General features: G+C 49.1%; 4 protein-coding genes across 4 annotated transcripts; 1 reads left to right on the forward strand and 3 right to left on the reverse strand.

Moving 5' to 3' along the window:
- Nucleotides 1-2,279: 2,279 nt before the first annotated feature.
- N7455_000385 (PSP1 family protein) lies at nt 2,280-5,225 on the forward strand (the record flags this gene model as incomplete). Its single annotated transcript, XM_040952211.2, has 3 exons — nt 2,280-3,678; nt 3,738-4,365; nt 4,422-5,225. 3 exons carry the CDS (start codon nt 2,280-2,282, stop codon nt 4,933-4,935), a joined length of 2,541 nt encoding a protein of 846 aa, XP_040817254.2. The 3' UTR covers nt 4,936-5,225.
- A 930-nt stretch (nt 5,226-6,155) lies between these two features.
- On the reverse strand, nt 6,156-7,181 carry N7455_000386 (uncharacterized protein; the record flags this gene model as incomplete). The annotated part of the gene is made up of 2 exons (XM_040952385.2): nt 6,741-7,181; nt 6,156-6,597 (listed from the first exon to the last, which is right to left on the reverse strand). The coding sequence occupies exons 1-2, from the start codon at nt 7,103-7,105 to the stop codon at nt 6,156-6,158; spliced, it is 807 nt and encodes a 268-aa protein (XP_040817436.2). The 5' UTR covers nt 7,106-7,181.
- Nucleotides 7,182-7,968: 787 nt separating this feature from the next.
- Nucleotides 7,969-9,250, reverse strand: N7455_000387 (zinc-dependent alcohol dehydrogenase family protein; the record flags this gene model as incomplete). The annotated part of the gene is given in 5 exon segments (XM_065603799.1): nt 7,969-8,162; nt 8,221-8,679; nt 8,747-8,963; nt 8,983-9,087; nt 9,143-9,250. The coding sequence occupies 5 exon segments, from the start codon at nt 9,248-9,250 to the stop codon at nt 7,969-7,971; spliced, it is 1,083 nt and encodes a 360-aa protein (XP_065462290.1).
- A 793-nt stretch (nt 9,251-10,043) lies between these two features.
- Nucleotides 10,044-11,177, reverse strand: N7455_000388 (putative choline kinase; the record flags this gene model as incomplete). The annotated part of the gene is made up of 1 exon (XM_040952072.2): nt 10,044-11,177. The coding sequence occupies one exon, from the start codon at nt 11,175-11,177 to the stop codon at nt 10,044-10,046; it is 1,134 nt and encodes a 377-aa protein (XP_040817332.2).
- Between the last annotated feature and the right edge of the window lie 2,143 nt (nt 11,178-13,320).

A 13,320-nucleotide genomic window follows, 5' to 3' on the forward strand; every position in this document is an offset into this window, starting at 1 on the left:
GCAGTTGCAGATGAACCTTGGAAATCGATCCTAGAGTTTCCCATTGACAGTACTTTATCTATATCCATGGATGTATATATCGGTTTCCAATATATTGCACAAGGGGTGAAATCATCCACTGAGGGGTTGAGGGGCAAAAGAGTCACGTTGACAATGCTATTTATTGTACTACACGACTATGTGCCACGGAGCTGTTCAACGGTCTAGGCGCATTGTCCGAGGATATAGAGGGATGAGTGGGTTATGTATTGGGATGTGAAGATATCCCCGCAAAAAGAGGGGTTAAGTGGAAGCTCATTTTATATTAAGAGGGGGATATGGAGTGTCAGAAAATGCATATCAATCCGGGGTAAAAAAATGGAAGAACAGTCTGGGCTTATTTGCCCCGCAAGTGTGCGACCCGAGGGCCGTGCGAGGGTTTTTCTTTTATTACAGAATACTAGTAGATGTAGATATAAATACTATACATATGTATTACTATATACCTAGGTGGTATATTGTAATGCTTTATAAGATGTACTGGTAAATGAGTGCCCACAACCCCAGATGATCGGCCTGTTTTTCCAAGGGACCCGCCTGTTCTGGATGGGGGTCTACGCCACTTTCCCCTAAACCTATGGAGAGCTCCGTCTTCCTGATCTTCTAATTTATTTCATATATATTATAGTGTAATCAGGATCCATTACAATATTCTTTATAATTTCTATATCTTAAAAGAAGAACCCACTAAAAAGAAACCCCTATAAACCCTACAAGCCGCCCTAAAAAGCACTAAAAAAGGACTAAAAAAGGACTAAAAAAATCGAAGATCAAACCATAGTGGTCCGTGTCCTCCGGGGCAACGTTGCCAGATCCGTAATAGAAGTTACCCCAGGCTCTTTGCGTTCCCCTCATCTTTTACATTCTCCCCCCTCCACTTCACCTCCCACTTTCATCAACACTCTTCTTCGATCGCAAGATGCGCCATCCTTAAGGGGTTCAGCCTAGTCCCGGCTCGCTCAACGTCATCTGTGGTCACAGCTTCGATCTTGCAAACTCTCCGAGCGCATTCCCATCTCCTAATAGACCGATCATCGATCATTCAGAATCAGCATCTTCCTTGACACGCGCCACGTTCTACCCCGCAAATAAGGCCCTTTTACTTCTCGCGGGTTGCCTACCTAACCTCCATCTCATCATCTCGTCGCTCTCGTTCCTCCGTTCACCTCGAAATTAGCCTCTGCAATTCGGGCACAGGACTCCTCCAACATTCTTGACGAGATCCACGATTACCGTGCGCACCTTACAGATAGAAATTTGGAGAGAAACCATTAGAGTGGTGAGTCGCGCAACATTTCTACCGAGTTTCCCTTGTCCTGAACGCGACTGGGCTGATACATGGATAATTCTCTAGACACAATTGCGATCACGCGACTGCTTTTGATTTTTCGACTCTGTTTTCTGAGTGGATACTATTTTGCTTGAAAGGTGTCTGGTGATCTACACGCGCCAGCTAGGCCGGCTAAAAAGGATTCGTTCAAGTATTTGATGCCAACTTGAGGTACGTTCGAGTCTAGTTCTCGGTCGCGTTGCTTTCCTACGTCTTGGGCAATGTGCCTCTCCATGGCGCTGTCTGCTTGCAGGTTGTTTTCCTATTTCTATTCTCTGTGTGCGTCTCTCAATCCGGGATTGTGCACAGTTTTCTCTTGGTTGAGGGGGGTTTTTTTTTACTATCCCCACTTCTGGACCCTCTCTCAAGAGGGGCCGAGGGCATGCATATCTGCACAATCTCCGCTTTTATCTTACAGCTCTCGGTCATGCCACACCTACATATGCTTATATTTCCCGTCATTTGTGCTTTTTGCCCCCTATTTTACTATCTGGCTTCAGTATGGGAACAATCGCTGACGTTGATTTAACCAGAATTGAACATAGCGCATACACCTAGTGAACCGTCGTCCGTTTAAAGATCAGAGATCCATCCTCTACCCCAACTGCATCAAGCACGTGGAACAAAGACGGGTGTTATCGCATGTGTTCATTCTCGTTTTCTGAGCCAAGAGACACCTATACAGTACAGCTTTGCCATTAACAAAGATCGTACAGGTTAGTGAACTACCTCTCATTCCTCCATGGCTTCGGGCTATTCCTTGATTAAACAACCCCGCTCTGGTTGTGTTGCTTCACTGGGTGTCAAGTGGCGCTCATGGTGACACAGTCTGCAGGGAATAATCCCGTTTGTCACACATATTACACTAGGAATCCTATACTAACATTGCAACAGTGTTCCTCTTACCAGAATGGCAGCGCCCTCCAACAAACCGACCTCAATGACTCAGTCATCTACCCCACCCGCTGCGGCGACAGCATCTGCCATCCTCGAGAAGACTCATCCAGGCGTGCGCCGCTCCACCCCAGACTCGGATGCATTGGCTTCCTCGGACGACGATGGAGAGCATGGAGCGCAAGCCCAGAACATTATCCCCTCTACCACCAGACCACCAGTCCGTCGCACCTCGTGGCTGAATGAGGTTCCGCTTTCCGCTCAGCGCAAACATTCGCTGTCTGGAGGGCACCTTTCTTCCGCCCCATCTAACCCTACAAGCCCCGCTAGTGATCAGGCACCATGGGCAACAACTACGAGCCCAGGTCTTTCTGGGTCATTCAATTGGAATCAACCCGGAGGAAGTGCATTTTCCTGGGGCACAGGCACAGGAATCTGGAACACTGAATCACGCAAAGAACCGCCTTCTCGCTTGGCTGAAATGGTACCCTCTCCAACCATGACCAACCCAGCTCCTGCAAGCGGCAACATGCCAGACGAAGTATTGAGCCCAATCACCCGTACCATATCTGGTGAATCCGGTATCCCATTCGCCATCCCGGTAAAACCAATTCACAAAACCTACCGCTCTCAGTCGTACTCTGTTGGTCAGATGGACCCTGAGTTCCTCAGCCTCGCTGCTAGCAAGCCCGGTGCGGCTCCCGCTGCCGGTGCACAATACCCAGGAAGTCGCTCCCGCGGTCCAGGCCAAATGTCTAGTGTTCAGCCTCGAGCATCACGTCCTAGTATGCTCGGTGAATTAGGACACGATACTGCAATGCTCGGCCAAGTTCGCGAGGATGATGATGGCGACGAGAGTCTCAACGGCTCGGAAAGTGACATGAGCTACTCGGCAAGTCAGGCTCGGCAGATCGAGCAGCTGGCGCGCGAGAACGCACTCCTAAGGCAAGCAGCTGCGGCAGGTCAAATGGATAACAGATACCGTGAGCGGGCTGGATCAGCCGCATCAATCGGTAGTGGTCATCCACTGCATCGCATCCGAGGCGGTGTTCCAGACGGAGATTTGGGTGGAGAGGAGCCAGGAGAATTGCGTGATATTACCGGATACAACAACATGCGTGGCAATTCTCGTCGCCGCTTCTCCGAGCATTTGGCGCACCCAGAAACGCAATTCTCGTCATTCGCCTCCCCGCTGGAAAACCGTGCTTTGGATAATGTCCGCAAGGCTCATTGGCAAACGTCTCTAGGTTTCGGTGGCATGCCCGATATGCCTCAAAGTCGCCGACACTCTTTCGCCGAGATCCCGATGCGCCATGGCTCAATCGGTCTTGTGGACTCGCACTCTACTGCTACGCCTCGTGCAACTATGGGAGACCGTGATGACGGCTATGGTAACCTTAATGACTATTCTAACCGTGAGTTTATTTACTTGCTACATCCTTTTGCTATTACACAAAGCTAATATTTCCTGTAGAACCCTACTACTCCCGTGAACAGACCTTGCGTGGAGATGGCTCCTCGGGTATCCCATCATCTCTCAGCCAATACGCGATGTCGAATGCGTATGGTCGTCAGCCACCCGCATTGTCCCATGCTCATCAAAATCAGCTTTTGTACATTGTCGCTTTCAAATGCAGCCGCGCGGACGTTTTCTACATCCAAGAAGATACCGGTCTTCAGGTGAAAACCGGTGATCTCGTCATTGTGGAGGCGGATCGAGGAACAGATCTGGGCACCGTCATTCACGCAAACATATCGCTCCAACAGGCGCGGGAGTTGAAGCAGCATTATGCGGAAGAGCATTACAAGACCCTTATGATTTTCTCTAGACACGGCCAGCCTGAGGGATCCACCCTCACCAACCCCAACTCGGGCATGAATACTCGAGGTGCCACAGGTGGCATGGGTCCCCATGGTCCCCACAGTGCGCAGGAACCCGCGACAGACATCAAACCAAAGCTCATCAAGCGCTTGGCACAGCAACATGAGGTCCTGACTTTGCACGATAAGGAAGGAAATGAAGCTAAAGCCAAGCGGGTCTGCCAGCAGAAAGTGGTTGAGCACCGGCTTAATATGGAGATCCTTGATGCCGAGTTCCAAATGTAAGTTCACGCAATTTCGATTGTTATACATGATCGTTGAACTAATTGTTATGCAGGGATTGGAAGAAGCTTACGTTCTACTACTTTGCTGATTCGTACATCAATTTCAACTCGCTGGTGACTGACCTGTTCAAGATCTACAAAACTCGCATCTGGATGTCAGCTATCAACCCGGCCTCCTTTGTGACACCCCCTGCCGCTGGCCTGCCAGGTCCTGGCACCATGCCCAACCCCCTTTATGGCCAGGAAGCAGACCGTCGCCACCAACTTGAGAACAGATCCTATCCCGCATCGCGAGATACCATTGACACGGGCCGAGAAATGTCAAACCCTGTGGGCATGGTTCGCACATCCTACGGAGAGTCCTACCAGCCTTTCTCTCAATCCTCCCGTCACTCAGAAGGGCCTGCTCATTCGGACATATTTGCCCCACAGGTGCCATCTAGCTTTGGTCCTGCAGATTCATTCGAATACCCCGGCAACATGGGCGGCTCCAATGGTTCTTCCCGCGCGCACCCAACGCAGGGCGAATGGATCAACCGGTTCCAGGGCCTATCGCTCAACTCCTAAATTCCTTCCCCCCCCTTTACTGCCTTTCTTTCCCCCATCCACCTTCAATGCCTCCCCCTCTGCTCCTCGCCTATCTCTGTACAATCGTCTGCCTCTACCTCCCTACCCATTTGCGTCCCGTCCCATCTTCTGGGACTTATCCTCGCGGTAAAAGAGACTCCTTATGAACCTAGATTTGACCAGTTTTGCTATTTTCTCCCGTTCTCTTTTTCAACCCAGATATCGCTCCGCCACTTCGTTTATTTCTCTTTTATCTGTCTTCCTTTCTTCTTTCTCTAAGAATGCTTTCCGCAATGTGGACGCGGTTGCTGTTTTTCTCTCCATTATGTTCCCCCTGAACTCCGGTCCATCATGCCTTTTCTTTTTCTTTTCTTTTTTTTTTTTTGTGCCCCCGTTCCTCGCTTTTGCTCGAGGTTCCGAGGTCTTGTTTGTACTACTGTTGTTAGAATTCATACCCAGGGCTTGTTGCTCTACCGGACACATCCCCCCATTCTGTCGTTACCGCTCCCATTCTCGCCATAGATCTGTTTCTGCGTGACGAATTATGTCTTCCATAATCAGAACTATCTCTATCTACAAATGGATGTCTGCGTTGTTGATGTTAATTGAAGTTAAGTTGAATCTTTGATTTGAGATTTGAAATTCTCGTGTTTTGTCTTGTATTCCGTTGATATTTGATATTTTCTTTAACTTACACAAGTTGTACACAGATCAAAAGGGTTTGAAGCTTACAGTTACCAGAGGATAAAATATAAAATGGGGGTTCGTACAGCCCCGGAAGGAGATTTGTGTCATTCATTATGCCTTGTACTTCGCTGTACATTGTCCACAATGATATTCGAGTGCTCTGCTTGATAGAGGAATGAACCACCATCTAAGCTGATATCATGGGCCATTAAACCCCCTCCCTCGTCTCTTTTCATGGTGGCCTCGAAGGCTTGTAGAGATACCATGCATCACCTACATGGTTCCCTCGCCGAGGCCTGAATCGGTAATCACGAGGGTCCAGCATGTTGAGCTTCCTCTCAACCCGGACGGATCTTGCGCGATGCATTTGTAACGTCCTAACTCCCAACAGGCAAGGGCAACAAATGGACGAGAACATCGGAAAGCCTATGGTGATCCAGCCCCGATGCCATAACGACACCAAGCCCACGGCTAGCACAACTCGAAAGAATCTCGCCGGGCAAACAGAACCTAAAGATCCAGCTTGCTCCATCTCAAGCCCACTTATCATGCTTCCCGCTAACCTTAACATCAAGCAAAACCTCATGGAAATTCCCCTCCCTCCTCCCCTTTCTCAATCTCCTAACCTCATCATCATCCAACCCCCTCCCAACGATCCCCTCAAGCTCCTTCTTACTAATCTTCTCATACGCCTTGCTCTCCTTCGACGCGCGCAACTTCGGCTTGAACCTCGCCTGCATGCGCACGCGCACAGTCGTCTCAAAGGAAATCGTATTCGCGTCGCCGCGGATCTCAACGCCGGAGGCGGATTTGCTGTTTTCTTTTATTGTGAGGAAGGACTCGCCGTCGCCGCCGTGTGTTTGGAGGGAGAATGTCCCCGTGACTTCTGGGGAGGGAATTGCGAGGAAGGATTCGTAGTGGCTGACTGCCGCAGCAGTTGCGGTGAAAAGACCATGTGTATCGGAGGAGAGGTATCTGGTTGTTGAGAGCGGATTGTTAGTTTTGAGTTGGATTTGAGAAAGAAAAAAAAAGGCAAATACAGAGTGAGAATATAGGAATTGGGACGGATGTAAATATGTGTATACTGCGATAAAGCTCAGTTCCATGTTAGTACTCACTTCCCATGATGTCCCTTGAAACTAAAGGACTCTGTCCCCGCCACCCGCGACGCAACCCAGACTTGTCGCACATCGTGCGGTTCTGCTGTTCCTGGGTCTCCGTCGACGAGGTTCTCGAGCTTGCTGGTGAATACTTGGCCGTTGGCGTCGCTGGCGACGCAGGTTGGGTCGTCTGAGGGTAGGACTAGGATTACTGGGCCGGCGATGTCGCTTGGGGAGTCGGCGGAGACCCAGCTTTGGTCTTCTGGGTTGTCCTCTGGTTCGGGTTCGGTTTTGCGTGATTTGGGGGTTGGTGCTTCATTGTCTGTGGTGCGGGTCTTGCGTTTCTTTGGCTTGTCGCCTTTGAATGTGAGAGGTTTGACCATTGTGGTGAGTTGTGTTCGGGGAATTGGGGAATTGGGTGGTGGTTGGAGCTTGGGTGGAGAGTTTGCGGGAGAAGAGTCGGGCTTGGCTGATGACGGAGTAAACTGAGAGGCCCCGGGGGAAGGAAATCAGTTCTTTCTGCTGGAGATATTAGGGCTGGCGGTACCGCTTCGGGGTTACCGCTCTCGCTGGGGGCTATTGCTCTACTCACTTCGTAGATTACAAGAATCATCCATCCCCTTGGGAATTTACCAAGTCCATCAAATCAATCTTCTTTCATCTAGAATTTCTGGGGGACAAACTTCCTTCTGTAGCATGTCGTCCCCACGAAGACCGACCAGGAAGTCTGCAGAATCTCGTCCTAGGAGGTGTGGGTGTTATGACACGCACTATATATATCGGAGCCTGGCCTATCTGAGCGTAATGCTTAGATAGTGGTCTTTTTGGCCTAGTTTGTAACTCTCCAGTCCAGGGGCAGGTTGTAACAGTGGGACAGATTTTGGTCTGCCATAGACCGTTTTCGACTTCCTTTCCTCTTTTGTATATTGTTAGTATAAGGTATGTCTCAGTGTAAATCATTCATCATATCTCATAATAAGATTATTCTTGGAGGACTGCTAGGGAGAAAGCAGGGATTTATATCCTGAATCTAGGAAGCGAGCGCTTAGTCTGTAAGTAAATAATGGGAGATGGGATTATCCCAATAATTATTAATATCAAAAGTACCTTGTTGGTCTATCAAGGTCCTCACTTTCAAGTACATATAAAGTCAAGATGCCCCCATAGTTCCACGAAGAGTCAATTTTATTAACTATCGTCTATGAAAATGTATTTTGTGTGATGAAACTCACAACGATATCCAGATCTAATCGAAGGTGATGGCAGCCTTGATAGCAATCTTGTTACGCATCGCCTCAAGACACCCCTCCCACTGCTCAATCTTGTACACCTTGTTCACAATGCCATCCACCTTGACCTTGCCCGAGTCAAGATAGTCAACAGCAGCAGGGAATTTGTAGGTCTCAGAGAAACTGCCGAGGATAGTGATTTCATCACCGACTGGAAGGACAATCAGCAAGGAACTCAAGACTAAAGAGAAAGGGACAAGGAAACTCACAGATCTTAGCCGGCGACCACGAAACCCGAACCTCACTCGAGTACACGCCGTACACCACCAACTTACCACCACGACGAACATAGTTAATCGAGTCCTCAAGGATCTTCTGGCTACCAGTAGCCTCAACAACAATATCGAATCCATAGGGATTCTCAGCCTTGAGAGCATCGAATTGAGCCTGGGGAGCCTCACGCGACAACTCAATGTACTTATCACCAGCACCAAGTTTCTGAGCCAAATCCATCTTCAACCCACCAGGAGCAACAACGACGACATTGCAGCCGCCGTTCTGGCGCAGCATCTGAGCCAGCACTAGACCAGTAGGACCAGCACCGAAGATCAGAACGGACGAGCCCATCTTCGGGGCGATCTTGTCCAGACCGTGGGCGGCGCAGGAGGCGGGCTCGAGGAGAGTTGCGTCGATATCGGAAAGGTTCTTGGTCTTGAAGACTCTACCAGCTGAAAGGAAATCCCAAATTAGTATTAAGAGCCCGGTACACTTTTGATGTGCTTTTGCTTTACTTACCAGGGTAGGCGCAGTACTCAGCAAAACCACCATTCATCGTCACACCGTGGGCCTCGAAGTGCTCACAGAACAGCTCATCCCCACGACGGCAGTAGAAGCATGTTCCGCACAGCTCGGAGTTATCGGCGACGACTCGCTCGCCAATCCCGAAATCTTTGACCTTGGGTCCAATGGCGGCGACTACGCCGACGGTTTCGTGGCCGGGGATCAGAGGGAACTATAGACTGTCAGCACACCAATGCACGATGAGTGCTTGTGGTGGGAAGACTTGCCTTGGCAATGAATTCACCCTCGTGGATGTGAAGATCAGTGCCACAAACACCACAGGCCTTGACCTTGATCTGATGAGGGTTTGGTCAGTTCGCTTCCCTGCAAATTGATGGACGGCTTTCATACCAGGACATCGTTCTCGCGGATCTCAGGCACAGGGACCTCAACGATCTTGTGTTTCTTGGGCTCTGAGTACTGCAGAGCACGCATGGTCTTAGGTATGGAGGTGGCCATGGTTGAAGGTATGGTGTGTTATGAGGAGGGAAGAGAAGGGAAAAGTTGATCAGATACCAAAGTCTTTTACAATGGAAAGAGGAGGAAGCAAGATGATCAAAGCAATATATATAGCTTATGAAAGAGGAGCTTATGAAATAAGGGAAGTTTTTCTCAAACCGTCTTATCAAAGCGCCCCATGCGATATTCAAACGCCTACTTCGGACGAAGTATACAGATTGTCACTGGCAATTCGATGTGGGTCGAGATCGGCGTCATTTTTGTGCTTGCATTCGGCTCCACTAATATGGGGATCGCTATCTATGTGATTTCCCATCTCTTCAACTGCTTTAAATCCTCGGATATGAGGTTTACGTTTACGTTTGCGCCAAGTATGGTCGAATCGGGAGAACCCCGCGGAGTTCAGTGCAAGGGTTCATCCTGGGCTTCAGCAGTCATGGTCCATGGATCTTGATTGATCTTGATTGATCATCAATGTGTCATTTCTTACTGGAACTATCATTCCAATGGATGTCTTGAACATCTCACGAGAGGCGTCCTGCGCCACCAAAAAAGAAAGCCCCAATCAACTCACCGCACCCTTTCCCGCGGCACCCGCCAAGCTAAAAAGAAGCAATTCCCAAATCAGGAACATCAAAGCCAGGTCACGCGGAGCAGGATATAAGCGGTAGCTTAAATTTGAATCCGGGGGCTGTTAGAGCTGTCAAATGAGGCGTCCAAATCGACCCATCGAGACACATATGCTGGATAACTTCTTGGCCGCTGCAGCAAGAGCGGGAATTGGCCCCGGCTCTCAACTCCCTAGCCCCAGCTTTTTATACTGATTAACGAACTCCTCAGACAGCTTATTGAGCCCCAAGATGCTCAACGGGTCCTTGTCATCATCCTGATCCATAAAACAAAGCATGTTATGGATTTCAAACGTGATAGCCAGCATGAACCCCAGCTCAGATTCCATAAAAATCTGTTCCCCTGTATCCGAATCACCAGTCTCCTCGTTCCATTGCTTTGCATATTCCTCACAAAAATGCCTCTTCTCTCCCTCCGTATAAGGTCGACAGGTAGCAATCTTGTTCTCCTCATCAAACCACTGGAACATCTTTTGCAAAAAGTGTCCACCAATATCAAACCCTCGGTAATTGTGAAAAACGAATTCAAAATCTATAAGCACGATATTTCTTTCTCCTTCTTTGGGACTGTTCTTCACCATCGTATTCATGAATTGAACATCGTGGATGCACCATCCCTTTTTTCCGCCGATGGAGTCCAGCCTGTCCGTGACTCGTCTTATTCTAGACACGAAGTCATAATCAACAAGATCGTCCATATTCACGCCTCCTTCTTTAGCAAGCCTCTTCAGCTTCTCCATCTTGTGATATCTTGCAAGCTCTCTGGTCACTGCGTCGTAATATAACTGAACCGGCTTCTTCTCTCGTTGTGTGGGCATGGTATGAAACACGGCATGTTCTCTCGCAACCTCAGCTCGGATATGTGCATCTTCCACATCCGCTGGTTCTAAATTGCGTGCATCTAAGAGCTCATCGATCCTTCCGAAAGTGCCATCCTGTGTCTCGAAGAAACCATACACCTTGGCACCAAGACCGGATTGGGCGTAATCATGGCATAGTTGTGCCTCTTCGTGTTTATTGGGAACTAGGTGTTTGAACACCTCGATTTCTCCGTCGAGTTCGCCGTGGAGTTTGAGGAATACCTTGAGAGGCTCGGAATTTGTGTTGCCCTGTAGCTGAGGTCGTTCCACTACACAGTTTGTGTTTGCGTATCCGGTATTGCGTGTCACAATGAGCGTTTCTGGATCCACGTTTGACCACTCGTTGGTAAGAAATGTACCGATAATGTCTTTGATCATGGGCTTGGGCAGTGAGCCATCTTTTGGAATGGTCACAGGGATGCTTGTAGCGGTTGCCATCTTGTCGTGTCCGTGTGAGACGATAATTATCTAGGAGGTCTGGTTGACAATAGCAGACATAGGAGATAATAGTTTCACTTAAGTAGAACGGGGCTTCAATGGTTATCTACTTGGAATAAGATACAAAGAAAAGGTCGTACTTCTATTTGTGAGTCATCCAGCAGCCCCCGGGGCCCCGGGGGCTGTGGTTGCCTAGGGAAGATGAGGGGTGATCTATCACATGATGGTTATGCTGGTTTGTGATTTATTTCAAAGGCATTCCAGTCCATGCAGATGAGACTGTGTCTTCATAATATACAAGCATATTCACGGATTCTCAGTAAAAAAAAGAGCCGTCTCTGACCCGGGAAAATCCATCGAAGCATCCATAAACCCAAACAACGGATCATAGGGAATATCAAGCCCAAAAAACCCTGTATCGTGTTCCTGTCCAGAAGTTGGAAACTCTAAACCATTACCAAGAACAGAATATCTACTTGGGAACATCCCGACGATAGCATCAAGCTCAGCCCCGCCATTCAAACCATCCTCCGGAGAAACAATCTCAACCTGAAAAGCAGGGGTCATTGTATCAGCAGCGGAAAGGTCAAGCTTGCTTGCCTCAGCCAATTTCCGTATAATGCTTGCAGGCTTGCAGACACCAGGATTCACCACGGAGATCTCATCGAGACAGGCGAGACCTGCTGCTAAGCGGGATATATGCTCCTTGTGGTGTGCATTTGCGAAGGCGTTTCGGACGTGAATTGTGCACGCTACGTAGATGGCGTAGCTGAGGATGTAGGGTGCGCCGTGGAGACCGTATGCCGATTTGTAGGCCAGCGAGATACTCGTGATGTTATTTGCGGCTGTGGTGCAGCGGCCCCATGATGAAGCTGACGTTGTAATGGATCGTAGATGGCCGTCGGAGATAAAGGGTCGGTGGAGGAGAATGATGAGGGAGTTGTAGATGCCGTGGAGGTTCATTACATTAGGAGCTGGGTGGTGTTGTGAATGAGCATCGGAACATGGTGTTGGCTTGAAGTTTAGTTCGGTAGGTAGGTTTTCTTTCCAGGAATTGAGGGCTTTGTCCGCAAGCTGGAGACTAGTCGTGGCAGAGCTCGGGGACCGCACGCCGCCGACTGTGTAGAAGTGATTGGTGATCTTGGTCATGATCCTGGACAGGAGACAGAGCTGTTGGAAAGTAGAGACGGAATATATCGGGGGTTGTGAGGATGATATATACAGTTTCGAGTCGGAAGATGGTATAAACAACTCATGTTCCTCGAATGTATCAAGGAACTCACGACTGACATGCGAGTCGCGCAGGTTCATAGCGACAGGCCGGCCGAGGTAGAGGCTTTGTATTTTGTCGCAGATAAAAGCACCCCAAAACACACGACGACGGATCTCCATTTCTTCTGCGTCATCATTTGTTTCCTTGGGGTCGAGATGCAAACCCAGATCATAGACCATGCGCAGAGCGTAGCCTGTGTATAACCAGCCCTTTGAAGTTTCACCACGGGCAATAAATGTCGACCCGAGGAGCAAAAGGCCAATTATTGTTGGAATACTTGGGCGAATGAGGTGGGATTCTTGGGCTAGGAGCTCGTCACAGCGCCGGAAGAAACGCCGGCCTGTCGTGGCTGGATCACTCGGGTCATCGCGCACATCAATGCGCGAGGAAAACTTGCTTGCGCAGGCAAATATGGCATTCAGTAAAAATCGGGAGCAGTTTGGTCCATCACCTTTGGGCAGATCGCGCATAATTGCCGGGCGATATGTGAGAAGAAAGGTGTGGTGTTGCCGAGCCCAATGTACATCTAACAGATGCAGGGCGAGCCCAGTAGGCACACCATCAATATCTGGAAGATTTAATAGCAGACGCTCGTTTTGTCTTTGTAGGGCTGCATTGGCTATAAGCTTGTTCTTCATATGCTCCCTGTTCAGCAATTGAGCCGAAGGTACTGTGGGCAACGATTCGCTTTTATTTGGATAATGCAGGGCAGATGAAAGGCCAAAGGTGCCAAGTCGACCTGCCTCATCTACAGATATGAAAGGTGCAACGTCAAATTCTTCATCTGAAGAAGTAGCTATGCTGTCGAGGCTTTGCTGGCGGTTCTGGCTAGGTGAATTCTGGCTGGATTCAAGACTTTCAGCCACTGCT

The sequence above is a fragment of the Penicillium solitum genome (genome assembly GCF_028829755.1).
Source record: "Penicillium solitum strain IBT 25940 chromosome Unknown utg000001l_segment0_segment0, whole genome shotgun sequence".
NCBI lineage: Eukaryota > Fungi > Ascomycota > Eurotiomycetes > Eurotiales > Aspergillaceae > Penicillium > Penicillium solitum.